Source organism: Gopherus evgoodei, chromosome 14 (genome assembly GCF_007399415.2).
Source record: "Gopherus evgoodei ecotype Sinaloan lineage chromosome 14, rGopEvg1_v1.p, whole genome shotgun sequence".
Lineage (NCBI taxonomy): Eukaryota > Metazoa > Chordata > Testudines > Testudinidae > Gopherus > Gopherus evgoodei.
The window spans coordinates 18816622-18835898 of NC_044335.1; the positions used below are offsets into that span (position 1 = coordinate 18816622).

The 19277-nt window shown below is 44.6% G+C and overlaps 1 protein-coding gene across 6 annotated transcripts in view; it reads left to right on the top strand.

Annotated features, from left to right (window-relative positions):
• Positions 1 to 19277, top strand: part of SULF2 (sulfatase 2) — a 255156-nt gene that overhangs the window by 209325 nt on the left and 26554 nt on the right. For all 6 annotated transcript variants that reach the window (XM_030532956.1, XM_030532957.1, XM_030532958.1 and 3 more), the window contains 4 exons: positions 3576 to 3704; positions 4638 to 4694; positions 5625 to 5754; positions 17744 to 17948. In XM_030532956.1, the coding sequence (XP_030388816.1) occupies positions 3576 to 3704; positions 4638 to 4694; positions 5625 to 5754; positions 17744 to 17948 (521 nt within the window). The remainder of the gene's footprint in view (positions 1 to 3575; positions 3705 to 4637; positions 4695 to 5624; positions 5755 to 17743; positions 17949 to 19277) is intronic.

The following is a 19277-nucleotide window of genomic DNA, read 5'->3' on the forward strand; positions in this document are numbered from 1 at the left end:
TAAAGGGACAGAGATGGCCATTCCTACTGGGCTGTTTGCCTGTTGCTTAAAAGAAATCCTTCCTTGCAGGTAGCCAATCGGGGGGAGGGGAGGGGAGGTAATGGTGCTGAGCTTTTTTGCATTTGGCTAGCAGGGATCTTCCCTGCTACCAGCCACGCGGTGGGGGGGAAGGGAGGTTATTAGCAGTGATCTTCCATGATACCAGCCACACGGTGGGGGGAGGGGTAAATCGATCATCCCAGATAATTGGATGGGGGGAGTGGTTTCTGCTGCTGCATGTTAACAGGAAAGAAGCAGCACTGAACAGGATTTGCTTCGTATTTGGGAAAGGTGGGCACTGTGTATATGAAGGCTGCAGAAGCTGAAAGACAATGGCTTACCATGGCCGCATGCAAGCTGAATTCTGCTGCCCGGACCTGCGTCTGTGAGATCTCTAACACCAGAGCCGCAGGCACTCAATATTAAGATGCAAAATGCGACCTTGTAGTGAAATCACATGTTCTATGTAAGGTGAATAGTGTTGTTCACAGTGAAAGAATATAACCATTGTTCTGTAAAATGTATCTTTTTAAATACTTCTCTCCCTTTTTTTACCTCCCTCATGCAGCTGCAAATTTTTCAAGCCTTCCTACTCCATCCCGAAGGCTATCTCAGATAAGGCGGAGGAAAAATAAGATGTGAGACGAAATGTTCTCGGAAATCATGGAAGTAACCCGCAATGAAAGAGCGGAAGGACGTGGTATCAAATTACAGGAAAGATGCCAGTGAACGTGAGGACAGGAGGGACCAACATGAGGAGAGGAGAGACGCTTGAGATGAGAGGTGGCAGCAGGAAGATCAGAGGTGTCGGCAGGAAGATCAGCGGTGGCGGGATGCAACGCTGGGGCTGCTGCGTGATCAAACTGACGTCCTCCGACGTCTGGTGGAGCTTCAGGAACTGCAGCAGGGTCACAGAGTGCTGCTGTAGCCCCTGTGTAACCACCCTCACCACTCACCATGCTCCATATCTTCCTCACCCAGACATGTAAGAACGCGTGGGGGAAGGTTTGGTGCACCCACGCACTCCACCCCCGTGGACAGCCCAACCAAAAGGCTGTCGTTACTTTGAAATATTTTTAGTGGCCTTTTCATTCCCTCCTATCCTCCTCCCAAACCACACCCAGGATACCTTGTCAGTTCTCTCCCTCTTTTTTATAATGACTTTTTAATAAAGAATACATGATTTTTAAACGATAGTGACTTTATTTCCTTAAGCAAGCTGTAATCGAAGGGGGTGGGTGGGTTGCTTATAGGGAATGAGTCAATCAAGAGGGGGGGCGTTCATCAAGGGGAAACAAACACAACAGTCACACTGTATCCTGGCCCTTGATGAAACTCGTTTTCAAAGCTTCTCTGATGCGCACCACTTCCTAGTGTGCTCTTCTAATCGCCCTGGAGTCTGGCTGCGCGTAATCAGCGGCCAGGTGATTTGTCTCAGTCTCCCATCGTGCCATAAAGGCCTCCCTCTTACTCTCACAGAGATTGTGGAACACACAGCAAGCAACAATAACAATGGGGACACTGGTTTGGCTGAGGTCTGAGCGAGTCAGTAATGTGCACCAGCGTGCCTTTTAACGGCCAAATGCACATTCTACCACCATTCTGCACTTGCTCAGCCTGTAGTTGAACAGCTCCTGACTACTGTCCAGGCTGCCTGTGTATGGCTTCATCAGCCATGGCATCAAGGGGTAGGCTGGGTCACCCAGGATAACTACAGGGATTTCAACATCCCCAACTGTTATTTTCTGGTCTGGGAAGTAATTCCCTTGCTGCAGCCATTTAAACAGAGTAGCGTTCCTGAAGACGCGAGCGTCATGAACCCTTCCTGGCCATCCCACGTGGATGTTAGTGAAATGTCCCTTGTGATCCACCAGTGCTTGCAGCACCATTGAAAAGTACCCCTTGCGGTTTACCTACTGGGTGCCTTGGTGCTCCGGGGCCAAGATAGGTATATGGTTTCCATCTGTCGCCCCCCTACAGTTAGGAAATCCCATTGCAGCAAAGCCATCCACTGTGATCTGCACGTTTCCCAGAGTCACAACCTTTCGTAGCAGCAGCTTAATGATTGCTTTGGCTACTTGCATCACAGCAGCCCACACAGTAGATTTTACCAATCTAATTGATTCCCGACTGACCGGTAGCTGTCTGGCCTTGCATGCTTCCAGAGGGCTATTGCCACTCACTTCTCAACTGTGAGGGTTGCTCTCATCTTGGTATTATGGCATTTCAGGGCAGGGGAAAGCAAGCCACAAGTTCCATGAAAGTGCTGTTACGCATGTGAAAGTTTTGCAACCACTGCGAATGGTCCCAAACCTGCAAAACTATGCGGTCCCACCAGTCTGTGCTTGTTTCCTGGGCCCAAAATCGGCATTCAATGGCTAGAACCTGCCCCATTACCAGCAGGATCTCCAAAGTGCAGGGGCCCACGGTTTGAGCGAATTCTGTGTCCATGTCCTCATCACTCTCGTTGCCGCCTCTTCCTCACCTGGCTTTGCAGGTCCTGGTTCAGCATAGACTGCACGAGAATGCGCGAGGTGTTTACAACGTCCACAATTGCGGTCTTGATCTGAGCAGGGTCCTTGCTTGCTGTGCTATGGCATTTGCACAGTTCACCTAGGAAAGAAGGCGCAAAACGGTTGTCTGCTGCTTTCACGGAGGGAGGGGTGAGGCTGTACCCAGAACCACCTGCGACAATGTTTTTTGTCCCATCAGGCACTGGGATCTCAACCCAGAATTCTGAGGGCCTGGGGAGACTGCGGGAACTATGGGATAGCTACGGGATAGCTACCGACGGTGCAACACTCCGGAAATCGATGCTAGCCTCGGTACATGGACGCACACCGCCGAATTAATGTGCTTAGTTTGGCCGCGTGCACTCGACTTTATACAATCTGTTTTACAAAACCGGCTTATGTAAAATCAGAATAATCCCGTAGTGTAGACGTACCCTCTCCCTCTCACGCACTCTTAATTATAATAACCAACTGTTAGCTGTTCCCTTTGGGTAGTGAGACAGGATATTTCTTCTCTACACTCTTTCTGTGTGACAAACAGTCCAGTGCCATAGACCCAGCTGTTTGTTTTTGTGATGTATGTTGAAATAGACAAAGTGCGTTCTATCTGCCAGGCTCTAGGTGACTTGCACATTAATTCTCTAAGATACCAGAGGAGTTTTTATCATGTGCTTTTTCACATTTCAGAATAGCATTGAACCCTTTCCTTTATTCATTAACTTATTTTGCTTTATAAGCCATTTTTCATATTCAGTCTGAAATGCTATTGCTTTAGAACTAAATCTTCACATTAGCCTCTCTTGGGGTTATGCACCTGGGAGTAATTTTGAATATTGTAACATATTGTATATGTTAATCCCTTTCAACACCCGACTTGATTGGATAATATTTTCCTTTGTTCTGTGCTGATGCCACAGATTAAGCTTTTTCAGATCCCATATTTGAAAAGGGGCTGGGGTTAAGGTGGTAGTTCACAATTTCCACAAAGATTCTCTAAGCAGGGTCTTTATATATTTCTTTCAGGAATCCTCACATTGTATTGAACATTGATCTTGCTCCTACAATTCTAGATATTGCAGGCTTGGACATTCCACCTGACATGGATGGTAAATCCATTCTAAAACTGCTGGATTCTGAGCGACCAGTTAATAGGTAAAGAAAAGAAGTTTGACTGTGTGTGTGTGTATCTGTGTGTCTGTGTACAGCCATCTGCAGATAAATTTAAGGGGAAACGGAATGAATTACAGATATAGACTGGACATGGTTCAGACCTGTTCTGCACTACTTAACTGACTTCAGTTTTTTAGTTGGCCAGATCAATATATTAGTTATATGGTATTTGCCTTTCTGATAGCAAAATATCATGTGTGAGAGAGTGAACTGGCCTTTGGTCATGAGGATGTTTCTGTTTGCATGAGTTACAGATTTTAAATGTGTCTGTGGCATCATTTATAGCTATGTCTTTTAAACAAAGCTTTTATTATTGTTTAAACTGTAAAAACTAAGTGTACGTCAGTGCTTTATATAAAGTAAAACTTTGTTTATATTGTTGTATTGGAAATACACAATTATATTCTGAGACATACCAACACTTCCACCTGAAAAAGGTGGGGGGAGAGGATTCACGTGGGTGCTTGTGATGAACAGTAGTTTTCAGGAAAAAGCAACTGGAGGAGGAGAGAGGGAGTGGGGAGATGTGTGCTCGTGGTGGAGGAGAGCAGGTGGGTCAGAAAAGGGCTTTTGTCAGGGCAGGTGGATGTTTTTGAAAGCAAGGCACTGAACTGGGATCCAGAAAATCTAGATTTAATTACACACTTCCTTTATGACCTTGGGCAAATCACTTAATCTCTCAGTGCCTCAGTGTTTTTTGTATAGAAACCGTGTTCTATAGTCTGGCTCCATTGTGGATTTTGTCCCCATGAGAATGAGTCTGACTCATATTCCTTTGTGATTAGCACTGACGACACATATCTTTCTGTTTTGTACAGTTACACGTTCCCATGGGAGAAGTGGGTTGTGTTTCTGGAGGAGCAATGGAGAGGAAGGGAGGAGAGGCTGGTTTTCATGAGAATTTTGTTTTTATAGGTTCCATTTAAAAAAAAAGATGAAAGTGTGGAGAGATTCATTCCTTGTGGAGAGAGGGTAAGGAAAGAGTTACACAGAGTCCAGTTGCTCTAAATAGGAGAATCCTGCATGGCTGGAGCCTCCTGTGAAAGCTCATGGCTAAGATCACATCCCGGCACAGGTAGTGGCATTGCTGTCATACACCTAATGCCAATGAGACTATGATAGGAGAGACTGTATGGTAGCTTTGTGCTAGCCCTGGTCCTTGCACATAGCCGGCATAAGTGTGCTGTGCATGGGGGGGTTGGTGGCAGTTCTGGGGTGCCCTCCTCCCTCTCTGCAAGCCACAGAGTGGGAGCAGCTCCATGACTGCTGTCCTGCCCCCTGCATGCAAAGGGGATGTAAGCTGATGAATCTTCCTAGTTGCAGATCGACTGGCCCTGCCCCCTCATCTGTTGTGTCCCCAACTTCTGTGTTCACGTACAAGGATATTCACTGAACACTTGAAGAGTATAGCTCCATGGCACCTAGGAGGGTACGGTTGCCTTGCATGGATTCCCTGCAGCCACTTTGCAGTGAAACCAGTACCTCTGCGGATCAGGCTTTTGTAGTCAGCTGGGTTTTTGAAGGGACTGCATCATTTTATGAACACTCCTAGCTAGAGAAAGGCATGAACCAAGCTTCTGTTCTGCGTTTGGGGTGTGGATTTTGAAACTCTTGTAGTTATGCATGCTCTTAGTGGGTTAATCAAATCTCACTTTGGGAGGCAGCAGGCGTCACAAAAGGAGTCTTGGTCTTGCCTTCCCCCATTTGCAGGGTAGCTCTAGTAGCCTGGTGCATTTTCAAAGCAAATGGGAGAAGTGGAGTGGATTCAGTTTCTTCTGGAGCATTAGATTTTGGCCACTGGGAGAGGCAGGACACTGACAGGGATGGTCTGAGACGCTCTGGCAGACCCTGTGTAGTATTTTGAATGAGTCTTAATGAAATACACTGTTTCTTTCCCTCCAGTAAATTACTGCATAAGAGAGAGAATGAGAAGGTGGATGCTCAGGAAGAAAACTTCCTGCCCAAATACCAGCGTGTGAAAGACCTCTGCCAGCGAGCTGAGTATCAAACCGCCTGCGAACAGCTTGGGCAGGTGAGACATATTTAGCACTTGGTGGAAGAAGCTATATCAAGAGCTAAGTTTAACGCCACTTACAAACTGTGATAACGTCCTTCACCTCATTCTCAATGCCGACTTCTAAATCAAGTGACTCATTTTTGTGGCCTTTGCTCAGAACTATATTGCAGCATTTATGAGATTGACTGGCAGTCAAGAAATTGCTGATTCAAGTGCCTATGTATTGATTCCCAGCTACTGTAAAAGAATGGCCTAGATTATTTTAACGCTATGTTCCCCAAACGGAATGAAGTTCAGGATACATTAGTGTTGAGAATTCACATTGAGCGCCACAGGAAAAATTATTCCAAATGTGCATAGCTCCCTTTGCTATGATCTTATATAATATTTTTTAAATTGAATTTAAATATACTAACATAAAAAAGCCTAATCTGGGCTTCGTGTGCCCTTATCACTAACACAAATATACCATGAAAACTATAGCTTGCATACACAATTACAATGACTGCACGTGTTAACTGTGCCCAGGTCTAAACTAGCGGGGTGGGGGGGGGGCAACCTAAGATACACAGCTTCAGCTACGCGAATAGTGTAGCTGAAGTCAATGTATCTTAGGTCGACTTTCCTGGCCGTGAGGAGGGTGGCAAGTCGACATCTGCCACTCCCCCATCGACTCCACTTCCACCTCTCGTGAACTGGAATTCCAGAGTCGATGGGGAGTGCGATCGGGGATCGATTTATCACGTCTACACTAGACACGATAAATCGACCGCTGATAGATGGATCACTACCTGCCTATCCGGTGGATAGTGAAGACCTGCCCTGTTTGTGAATATGAATGCTTAGCTATCTGATTGGTCAATTGTGCCTGTGGTTTCTATGACTGTTACGTAACTCTGCTATGCAAATATGAAAATGTTCACAGCCCAGACCCAAATTACATAGGAGAAGCTCAGCAAGTGACTATAGTACACCACTAGGAACAGAGGCATATCCTCAGCCCCATATAAGGTTGCTCTGTGCCCCTAGAGTGGTGCAAAGGTACCGCAAGCCTGTCCTAAATAGGATTCCTGCAGTGTGTGGGAGGAACTTCAGCTAGTGAAAAGCTGATATAGCTGGTTCTACACCATTCCTTCCTGGTGTAGAAGCCAGAAGGGGCCAGGGCCAGGACGCAGAGCTTCTAGTAAGTTTTGCCAGAGTAATAGCCACTAGGGGGCCAGTATGGGTTGATACATGTTACATCAGCCCTGTGGATGCTTTAACTTGCACCAGGGGGCAGTACTAGGATCAAGAAGGGCAGTAAAATGTAGTGTAAAGCCACCCTTAGCCACCTCCTCCCTTACTGCCAGCTGCACCAATCTTGTCCTCAGTGCACCTGGAAATTGACTCATAGTTTCTCAGCTGTTTGGATCTGACTTAGATGATCAGACACCTTCAGTAAGAACCTTTCCCAGAGCTGGTTTTCCAGGCTTCCTTTTCCTCCTGTGGCTTCCTTTTTCGGTCTAACTACATGAGCGATCATATTCCTCTCTTTTTCAAAGTCCAAAGTTCCAAAGTCTCACAGGTATGAACTTTGATGCAGCTGATTATTGCTATCATTTCTTTTGAGCTGGCACTCCACATGAATAGGAACAAATAGTGGGTATTTGAAGTTGTCGGGCCCTTAAGTCAGAGGGAACGTTAGCTATTTCTGTTACAAAGTGTCTAGGGAAACGTAGCTATTCTGTTCCCATCACTACGTATCCTGCCAGTGCTGTTTCAACTTCTTTCTTGTGGTGTTCTCTTCCCTGTGGCTTGGAACTTTGTAGTAGGCATTGAGGGATCAAGATTTTTCACATAAGTTCAGATAGACACTGGAACTGTCTCCTTGTAAGAGGTCACATAACCGCATGCAGGCTTTTCCCCCTGAAATTACTGCATGTCACTGTCCTTGGTGGGGGTCAATCTCTGTACTGTAACACACATGCATGTGCACACACTTACATTTCTGTGAATAGTAAAATACCTTTGACATCAAGCAAAAGTGAGAAAAGGGGTCAGCTCTCTGCCCAGAATTCTTGGTAAATTGCAGAGGAGAGGTATGACACTGGCACATGGGTTTGCCACGTCCGTGTAGTCAGAAAGGGAAATAATTGTTTCTGCATTTCAGTAAGATGTAATTTAAAGTGATGGGATGATATTGAGCAAAAGAGAAATTTTTAAGTTGGACATAAGGAAAAATTGCCCAACAGTCGAGTCAGTTAGACTCTGGGTTGCTTTACCTAGGGAATCTCAATCCAGTCAGCCCTTGCTGTAAAGAACATGCCCTAGTTCTCTGTCTAGACAGAAAGTGCAGTGGGAGATGAATGTGTTGTCTATGGGCAGAATTTGTCCCTAAATATGGTTGCATCTAAATAACTTCAGAATGAAGCAAGACAGACTATGAAGGGGGCATATTATTATTTGTTTGGTGCTGTTGATGTGGACAGCCCTACACAATAGGTAAAATGTGCCAAATGCATAACAAATCCCAGTCCTGAGAAGTTTAAAGTGTAGGTGCAGTAGTTACAGTACAAACACAGAGCTCTTCTACACAAACAGTTTGCAGCAAGCTGGAGTGTCCATCTACCCAGCACTGGTTTGCTGCAGACCAACTGTCCATGTGGACACTGCTGCCATGCATTAACAGTTCATTTAGTTTGCTTTGATCTCGTCGTCTTTGATTTGGGACTAGATCAAAGCAAACTAATGAACTGTTAGTGTGTGGCAGCAGGGTCCACATGGACTGTTAGTCCGCACGAGGCTAGAGCCGGATAGATTCACACCCCAGCTTGCTGTGAACTAAATGCTCATGTAGACAAACCCATGGTCCTGGTGCTGAAAGGTGGATTCCCAATGAGAGATTGAGGGCATTTAATACTAAGCAGCCCATAGTAGCCAGAGTGCTTCATAGAATAGATGGATTTTTTCAGATCCTATTTTAAAGATGGAGGGATGTAGCTTGGTCAGGGTTAGGGCCTTGATCAAAGCCCACTGAAGTCATTGGGAGTCTTTCACTGAGTTTTGGACCAGGCTGTTACTAAGATGTTCCAAGCACAGAGGATAGTAGGAAAGGTGGTAGAAAGTCTGAAGTAGGACAAGGAGACAAAAGAAAAGCTAGAACAGAAGCAGATCATCAGGACCAGGCAGGAGGAGTAAGAGAGGAAGAGGATGGAGTCCTGGATGGAGGGGAGGTAAGGAGAGTGTTGAATGCAAAGTGGAGAGCTTATAATTCTCCTTTGTATACACAGCTACCATCACTACAAATAGAACCTTCCTCCAGTCCCTGCAACCCTAAACTGTTAAGTCATTTCTCCCTGTTACCAAATTCCCCTTGGACTGTAATCAGGTTAATAAGAGGGCACTGAGACCATTTGTACTGTTAAACCCCCTGATACCAACTCCCTCTTGTCAGGAGTTTGGGTTGACACTAGTGAATGCAAATACCCACAGAGTGCTATGGGAATGTGTGTAGCAGCCTTCCAGGTTTTCTTTTGCAGCTAGTGTTGCATTAGTTACATCCAACAAAGAACAACTGTATCCCCAGATGAAAGAACAGCTCAGAATTCATATTCAGAGATCTAAAGGGGGGGATGAGCTCTTCTTTCCCACATGAAATAAAAAACATTTGTCCTAACACCTAATGGCATGCACACAATTTCTTTCTCTTTGTTGCAATTCGGCCTCACATTGTATGCTGACGTGGTAAATGGAAGTGGGTCAGCTTCCATTTACCAAGTCAGCATACAATGTGAGGCCTGCATTAATGTGCTTTTGTGGAAGCCAATTATGATATCACCATTGCTCTGTGGAGTAATCCCAGCAACTCCTCAGTATCACCATAACAGTTGCACAAAGAACTCCATTTAAGTAATTAAGCACATTTGCTTAGCATGCTTCAGCCACTCAGCTAGAAGGTCACTAGGGTGAATCTAGTCCATGCCTTTAAAAATAGCACATTTCCTCTTTAAATAATATGATGTGAGATAATTGTGTTTAACCATTTGCTAAGAAAAACAGATGTCTGAGTTTGCACTATTTCTTCTTCATACCCTGCTCTTTCTTTGTTGTGCTGCTTGTTATGGCTCAAAATGTCTTTGTGTGGAGTTAAAAGGCTTCCTTTTGCACAGCTGTTTTCTCCAGGAGATTTTAGAGTCCATCTCTAGTTCCCTCCCACAGAACAGTTCTGCATGTGGAAAGCTAGTTGCTCAGCCCTCCCTCTGGCTGTATTGTGCTATGCAAGGAGTGCTTTATATTCCCCTATTGCAGAGGTTCTCAAACTTCTTTGCACTGTGACCCCCTTCTAACAACAAAAATTACTACACAATCCCAGGAGTGGGGACTGAAGTCTGAGCCCAAGGGTTTCAGCCCCAGGCAGTGGGCCTTGACCCAGGCAGTGGGGCTTGGGCTTCAGCTTGGCCCCGGGCTTCAGCTTCAGCCCTGGGCCCCAGTTTGAGAACCGTTGCCTATGGTAAGGGAATACTCAAGTGGCATAAAGGTGGCTCTATGCCACTTGCTTCTCGGGAGGAGAACACGGTCCATGGCAGGCCAGAGACAGGAGCGGTTGTGACCAGGACATGCTGTAACAAGGTGATCCATGGCTGGCAGAGCACTCCTTAGGGTTTTATTCCTGTCAGCATAATTATGATGTTGGAGGCTGAACTACCCCGACTGGTCCCAGGATTAGGGAAGTAGAAAAGTGACTTAGACCTCCCTTTTCCCTCTGACCCCTGGGAAGGGCACATCTTGGCTGCACTTGGGAACTGGACCACCGTGTGCAGCATTCTCCTTCAGTAACTGGAACAAATACACAGTAAGACATCGCTCTGTCTGCCTTTGTGATGCTCTGGCTTTGTTCTGGCTAGCAGAGATTAATCCTGGGAATTACCCAAGAATCTAGCATCTATAGCAGTGTAGCATATGCAACTAAGTGAGCTATCAAGCCAGCCAGAATCGAGAGCATTTTAGCAGTACAGTAATCTCCTCTGAAGAGTTTCTGAGATCCATTGTAAGTTATGGGTGCTCAGTGCCTCACAGGATTTGTCCCTTAATATGTGATTAAAACAAGAAATAACTTGTTCACATTTTAAAAATAATGAGGCATTGCTGATTGTTTCCAGTCCCTTTAAAATCACAGAGATTTCTTGAGTGTTGTTTTCAGGCATGATCTATCTACAGTAACTCCTCATTTAACGTTGTCCTTTGTTAACGTGATTTCATTGTTATGTTGCTGATCTATTAGGGAACAAGCTCGTTTAAAGTTGTACAATGCTCCCTTCTAACGTTGTTTGGCAGCTGCCTGCTTTCTCCACTGTTTGCAGGATTCTCTGGCAGAGCAGCCCCTCCTTGTGGGGATTAGAACTGGGGGGGCCAACAGCGCCCCCAAATTCCCTGTAAGGTATGTGGCTCAGCAGCTGCCCAACAGCAGTTCAGGTGGCCCTCCCCCCACTGCCGTGGTGCTCCTGACCTGCCCTCTGCCTTGGAGTTGCTCCAGGGAGCTTCCTGCTTGCTGGGGGAGGGGAAGGGGGAGAGGGCTGCTGATGAAGGAAGGCTGAAGGAATTGGGTTTGTTTAGTTTGGAAAAGAGAAGACTGAGAGGGGACATGATAGCAGTTTTCAGGCATCTAAAAGGGTGTCATCAGGAGGAGGGAGAAAACTTGTTCACCTTAGCCTCCAATGATAGAACAAGAAGCAATGGGCTTAAACTGCAGCAAGGGAGATTTAGGTTGGACATTAGGAAAAAGTTCCTAACTGTCAGGGTAGTTAAACACTGGAATAGATTGCCTAGGGAAGTTGTGGAATCTCCATCGCTGGAGATATTTAAGAGTAGGTTAGATAAATGTCTATTAGGGATGGTCTAGACAGTATTTGGTCCTGCCATGAGGGCAGGGGACTGGACTCGATGACCTCTCGAGGTCCCTTCCAGTCCTAGAGTCTATGAGTCTGTGAGTCTATATCACGATGTGCCCCTGCTCCATATGCCCTCCCCACAAACCAGAGGAGGGGGACGGGACTCAAGGACAGAAAGGAGGGAGCTTACTAGAAGTTGTTGCTTCCTGTCTGAACTGGCTGATATGCTTAAAGGGCAACATACTTGAAGTGGGGTGAGCATACTTAAAGGGGCAATTCACGTCTCTTTCTCTTTCTCTCTCATATGCACGCACTCCCCAGCACCTGGAAAGTCAGCACCTGTGCAGCCATGCATGTGGTGTCAGGAGGAGGGAGTGGTGCACTCCAGCTGGATAGTGTGGGCTCATCATCATGTTCAGTTTTTGCAGGGAAGTGTTTGCAGCAACTGCCCTGCATCTATTGTGTTTCCTCCCTCCTGCCTCAGTCCATGCCGCCTTTTAGAGTGTGAGGCTACATTAACAACAGCATATTAACCCTTCAGGGCTCAGCAAGTGCGAGTTCATCATTTAGCAGCAAGGCATTCCCTGGAAATATCCCACCCTCTGACTCCACTACCTCAAACAAGCTTCACAATCATTCATTGCTGTGTACAATATTAAACTGTTTGTTTAAAAGTGTTTAAAACTTATACTGTATATGTTTATAATGCCTTTTGTCTGATGAAAAAACATTGCCTGGAACCTAACCCCTCCTATTTACATTAATTTGTATGTGGAAATTGGATTCACTTAACATCGTTTTGCGTAAAGTCACATTTTTCCAGGGACATAACTACAATGTTAAGTGAGGAGTTACTGTATTTTATTATTAGTCAGCAGTTTCACGAGTCATCAACCAGTGTAAGAATAGAATCCAAACAGAATGAAGAGCAGGAAGTATTGTTTCGATACTGATGATTTGGAGGAAAGGAAACTCGATTAATCCTTTGCTGATAGAGAAATTGGTGGGAGTGCACAAGAGAGCAACAATAACAACAAAAAAGATAAAAGATTTGGAAAATAAGACCTGTGAGGAAAGGTTAAGGAACTGGATATGTTTAGTCTGGAGAACAAATGGCTGAGGGAAGAGATAATTGTCTACAGGTATCTAAATAGATGATGTATACAAGACAGACCAATTATTTTCAATCAGCAAGGACAGAATAAGAGGTAATGGATATGAGAGAGAACAGGGAAATTTCTTGTTAAGTATTAGGGGAAACTTGGTAGCACTGGGCAATAGAACTACCTGCCAGTAGAGGCTGTCCAATTACTTAAGCTGGAGATATTCAAGTGAAAACTAGAATTGCATGGGTTGTGCATGATTTAGGAATCATTAAATCAGTCCTGCCCACGAGAGTGGACTGGGTGACTCATGCCTGCCTAGCCAGAGGATTTTGCCATATTATCCTGATTAGTCCAACCCACCAGGGAGGAAGGCCTGTGACTATCTAATTGATTAGAGCTGGAGTTGCTCCTTTCACTTTATTGCCTGCTGAGATGTTATCCCTTCCTTCAGCAAAAGAAGAAATCCCTGTGAGAGACAATGCTGACTTGAGGCTTAGTCCTGAAATCCATGGGCTTCAGAGAGAGTCTCGCCTGACAAGGATTGAATGATCATCCCCTTTTTCCAAAATAAAAACATTGTCACTTGAAAAAGAGATGCACTGAGAATATAAGCGAACTGCATGAAAAAACCTACTGGGAGGGAGGTCATAGCTATTTATTTCTGTTTGGAGCCCCAAGTAATGACTTTGAATTAACATCTTTAATTGCTCTAGTGTCAGGAAAGCTCTGAAGCACAATAATGCGAAACCACTTGATGGTGGTAGGGAATGGGATGGAAATTAAGGCTTCTTGATATGAATACAAAATACAGCATGCATCTGCCACTACGGGATTACGTGCATGTTACAAGTGGGTAGCTTCACTGAAGAAGTCCAAGGTATTATTGTCTGCATGCGTAAAAGAAAAGTATCTGTTCCTTATACATCTGCTGCTAGATTTGTGTTTTAGTGCCCAACTATTTCTACATGTAGGAGATACTTTGGGCCTTTGTGGAGTGATATTCTAGTATCACTTTTCCACAAAACTGAAATTGCCCATTCAACTGTGGGCTCAGCTTCTTCAAATCATGAAGATTGTGATTAATACATGTGGAGGGAGGGGCTGGGAGGACTAGAGTATGCCTAGCTAAATAGGTGGCAGTGGGCACCAGTGCCCAAAGTGTCCCAATGTGGACAATAGGAATTCCTCTACTAGAGCAATATGAAATGAGAAGTATGAAGAGTTGTTAATGTGATGGCTTTCAGGCCACACTGCAAAAGACTTTTATTTGGATGTGTGTTCTGTGGGAGTGCATCCTCACTGACCTCAGGTCAACTAAATTGTAGTAAGTAACGTGAGCTTAAAATCCTAGTGAAGACAGATCTGTTTGCAGTTTTAACACTGTTAAACATTGTAAACCCTAGGCTCCCGCACAGCAGGTTGGGATAGACCAGGGGTTCTCAGACTTTTGTACTGGTGACCCCTTTCACACAGCAAGCCTCTGAGTGCGACCTCCCTTATACATTAAAAACATTTTTTTATATCGTTAACACCATTATAAATGCTGGAAACAAAGCAGAGTTTGGGGTGGAGGCTGACAGCTCGCGACCCCCTATATAATAACCTCGTGACCCCCTGAGGGGTTCTTACCCCCAGATTGAGAACCACTGGGATAGACTGTTCAGAATGGCCTGCTAATTTTTATTAAAACTACAAACTGCCCTATCTTCGCTAAGATTTTTAAGATGTTAGTTACCATGAGTTAGGTAATATGAATTAGGAACATACTGGATTTTTCCTAGTGAAGACAAAGAAGGAGTGGTAAAAGGGGACGTTTTGCTGCTTGGATTTATAGGCTAGCTGAATTAACCCATTATTTGTTAATGATTATATTTTATTGCTAAGTGGTCATCATTTGTGACTGTGAGCCTAGTTAATCGTTAGGGCACCTACCACTCTTTGGATAGTTTTAATTGTTTAAATGACCCTCCAATCAAATAGAGAAAGTTGTACTCATTTCCCTCAGTGTGAATGTGCTCTGCAGCAGACAGGAATGATGGCAGGTACTGCTATTGCTTGACAAAACGGGTGTCAATGCTTAGAAGCAGGCTGAGCGTGCATTGCAGAATCCATGGGGAGCATGCCACTGAGTACACACCCACACATCTCTGTTCAGAAGGGAAAAAAGAGAGGCAAATTATTTCTGAGCATTTGTGGTTTGTTCTGAACTTCTCTCTTTGGTGCAATTGTCCAGTGTCTGTTTCTAAAGAGTTTTAAGCAGTATCTTCGTGCACTTATTCAGCAAATAGGCCTGTTGATTACAAACGTGGTTTTGTAACAGTCTTCCAGTGACTTTCACATCAGCTCAAAACTCCTCTGTGAAGATTCTTAAATATACCAAATTAAAGTAATTCTCCCAGTTCACATGGAAGGAGAAAGTTGGGCGTTTCTTGTTTTCTTGATGAGAGATGAAGGAAGAAGAGAATAAATTGTATTGGGGCACTTATATACAGCAGTTACCGTCTTGGCATGTTAACTTCCTCATTGCTGGGTCTGTGGAAAAGGTTCTTTTTACTGATACATCATTTTTCTATAGCTGAGTTCTACTAAGCAGGAAATGTGGCTGGTCTGTATATTTTCCAAAACAAGGTTCAGATGAATCAAAATGATTCAAAAGTATAGCTTTCTTCAGTGTAAGAGCTGGTATTTAGCAAACTGATTTCTTAATGTAAACTCAGGTAGTTACATTTTATCACATTAAGTAATTTTTAAAATACTTACCTGGCAATTTAATCTTCATAGATTTTTTCCGCACACACCCGGGGAGGTAAATTTATCCTACTTTTACATAGGAGGAAACTAAGGACCCAACCCTGCAAATGCTTAACTTTACAAATCTGAGGAGTCCCATGGGATTCCGCATGTGCTTAATGCTAAGCAGGTGCGTAAATCTGAGTAAGACTGGGCCTAGGATACGCACAACTTGCCCAAATCCACAAAAGGTGTCTGTGTCCAGGCCTTAATTACAACTCAGGAGTCCCTAGCTCCCAGTCACCAGGCATACAACAAACTCTTGAACTTTTTAAAAAAATGAAAGCACACATTGAATGTGGAGAAACAAGCCCTGGTTGGCCAGGACTGTGCAAGATCTCTAAGCTCCCTGTGCAATACGAGCACTGGGTTGCTCTTTTCTGCTTCGCTGTTGTGCAAATAGTGGCATAAATTTCAAAGGAAAATGAAAGCTTTTTTCCGAAGCCCCAGAACCATCTCTCTGTGGGAACTGAGTATTCTTCCTCATAGAGCGGCAAGCTAGTTGTAGAATATTCTTTCACTTGAGAGCTGCTGCTTTTGGGATGTTATTTTTGTTTTGTTTTTTCTTGTTGTTTCTTTTTGAAAATGTCCCAAAGTTCCAGTAAGGCCTGGACGCTCAGATCTAGAGAGCCTGTAACAAAGAAAAAGTGGAATTTTTCTCAAGACAAACTATAAGGTGACCGGGGGTTTCCCAGTTACAGTAGATTTGGGACAGTAACAGACACACTTCCATGTTTTAAAAATGAGCCCTTTTCTTTCGGTTTATTGTAAGTTTATTGTATTTTTTTCCCCTTGATACCTAATTCAGTGGTACCAAAAGGCTCTGCAGGTCAATGTTTACAATTTGAAAATGCACAAGGGCTTAAATAGAGTTTGGATGGCATGAGATTGTATCCGTCTTGGGTGGAAATTATGACTTTCACTTTATGGTTGTCCAACCCAGCTCCATTGACTTCAGTGGGAGGTAGATCAAGCCTGAAAGGTGCAGTTGAACACATTTTCCTGATCTTCCCCCAGTGCCAGATGTCTGAGAGGAGTATGCCTTAAAAAGCTACTGAGATACACACTTGGTCAGGGTGTGCCTACGCTGCAAAGAAAAACCCTCAGTGTCCTATCTCAGTTGACATGGATTCGAGGCTTGGGCTCCAGAACTAAAAATAGCAGTGTAAATGTTTCTGCTTGGGCATTGAATCCATAGATCTTGGAGTCCAGGCTGTAGCCCAAGCGGTAACATCTACACTGATATTTTTAGCCCTGCGAACCCAAGTCAATTGGCCTAGGCTCTGAGATGCGGTGCCTCAGGTTTTTCTTTGCAGTGTAGACATACCCACAAGTGCATAGACTGTGGGAAGGGAGGTGGAGGTCTCAAAGAAGTTGCTTCTCTCTTTGTATAGTGTGGGGTGGGGCTATGATTACACACAAGGTTGCCCTCCTGGACTGATGAAGCGGTATTCTGTCAGGCTGGAGAATGCTGGAATTGGTAGGGAGGCAGAGCATTAAAGGAAATAACTTGCCAGCCTTTTAAAGTTGAGGCTAAACCTCACTCTTCCATTGCCATGGCCCCAAGATTCATTCTCACTTTTCTGGGACTGGTCTCTCTGTTGTGGGATGTTTTGTTTAAAGTCCGCAAGGAAACAGGCAGCAGGCTAGAAATTAGGGAGTCCCTCTGCCAGACCTGGTAGACTGTGCATTCCAGGTATAAAGGACAATCGTATGGAAGGCAACTGGCCAGTTAAAAGCCTTCTAAATCTTTGATTTATAACTGTGATTGTTTTGTTACATTACGGTAATAAGCCAACTGTCCTCAAGCTAAATAAAGTGCATAGAAAATATGGCAACTCCCTTCATTCTACTCACCCAAAAAGCTTACCTACAAGCAAAATCAAATGCAAAAACAGAATGAAGAATATATGGGTTGAAAATGGGAAGATTGCAACAACCAGTGTATTTTGAGTGTAGATAATTTAATGAAGCGGCCATTTATCCTGGGCTGTTTTTAGCACATGGTGGGTCTGGTAAACCTGTATTGCAGAGATGTTGTTGTGCATTTGCATTTGTTCAGATGTTACTGCTGACCCAACCTTTTACAGACCCACTTATATGGAGCTTTATACTTTTGGTAAAACCCTCAGTGACCACAGTAGTGAGGGATAGTGGTCGCTAATGACCAGCTCTGTCTGTCTCTTTGTATTCTGTCTGTGGCATGGTGGCAGTGTTCTAACAACCAAATGTAACTTGCAGAAATGGCAGTGTATAGAAGATGCCAGTGGGAAGCTCAAGCTGCACAAGTGCAAAGGAATGGCTCACCTGGCAGCCGCGAGCAGCAGCAAGGGGCTCTCCAATCTCATGCCCAAGTATTACAGCAGGAAAGGCGAGGACTGCAACTGTGAGGAAAATGAATATAAGCTGAGCCCTATTGGACAGAGAACGAAACTCTTCAAGAAACGTAAGCGACCGCGCTGCCTCTTCTGCAACTGTGTCCTAGAAAAAAGGCTTGCTCTTCGCTTGTAGCAGCATTCTCAAGCTTGAGTGCCTGATGTTAGAGTACCTGGATCCATATGTAGGCACCCAAATCAGTGATCTGATTTTTCAGAGGTGCTGAGTGCCTGCAGCTGTTACTGAAAATCAGGCCACTGGTTCAGGTGTACAAATACAGATTTAGGTGTTTAACTTTAGACACCCAATTTTGAAAATATCCTCAACCTGTGGAACACAAGGATTCTTTGGGAGTAGAATACTTTGCCATCCAAAGCAGGACAAAATGGTGTCTGCAGTGGGACCAGGAATTGCCCCTCAGCATTTAATGACTGTGAATTTGATCATCCTGCTGGGGTGGACTATGTTTTTGATGTATATCAAGATGCTTCTCTTGGGATGTGGTTATGCCTATCAGCTCCTTGGATGCATATTGTGGCATGAGAGAATCCTAATGGGTCCAATTCCCCACTGTCTTCACCTTGTTTAGTCACTTACACCCATACAAATTGAGTGTAAAGCAGAGTTGTTTGGATTCGGCAGGGTTTGTACCTATTTGCTCAGGTGCAAAGCCTATACGAGGTGTAAATCCGTGATGATTCAGGCCCATTGCCTCTAGCCACTCAAGGTACATTTACACTTCCAAAAAAAACGGCAGCAGTAAGTCTCAGAGCCTGGGTCAGCAGCTCACGGGGCATGTACTATGGGACTAAAAATAGCAGCGTAGACGTTCCTGCTCAGGTTGGAGCTGGGGCTATGAAACCTGGCGAGGATGGTGGGTATCAGAGCCCAGGCTTTGGCTCGAGCTGGAATGTCTACACTGCTGTTTGTAGCCCCATAGTGGAAGCCACGTGAGCCTGACTCAGTTGACCTGAGCTCTGAGACTTAGAGCTGTTTGTGCTTTTTGGCAATGTAGGCGTACCCTCAGAATGACTGTCAGTAATACACCGACCCTTGTGTCCTTTTGATGCCTGAGCTGGTGCTGAGGGAAAAAAATCAGGTTTTAATCCATTTTAAAAAAAGAATTGTAGCACTAGTGAAGGCACTGTCCTCACACTTCTGGGAATAAAATTCTTTATTTATGCACCAACCAAGAAAGGCACTCAGCGCTCATGTGCCTGAGGACCAGTAGGGAGAGCTGCAGTCAGGCCTCCTGACCCTACTCTGAAGAGAGCACCTCCAGGTCCTATCCCCTTTTGATCTCTCTTCAGGCACTGTAAATTAGTTCTAATTGTTTGTGCTTTTAGTGACGAGGACATGTGTCCCAGTGCAGATTTGCACTGCAACCAGTTTGTTGATT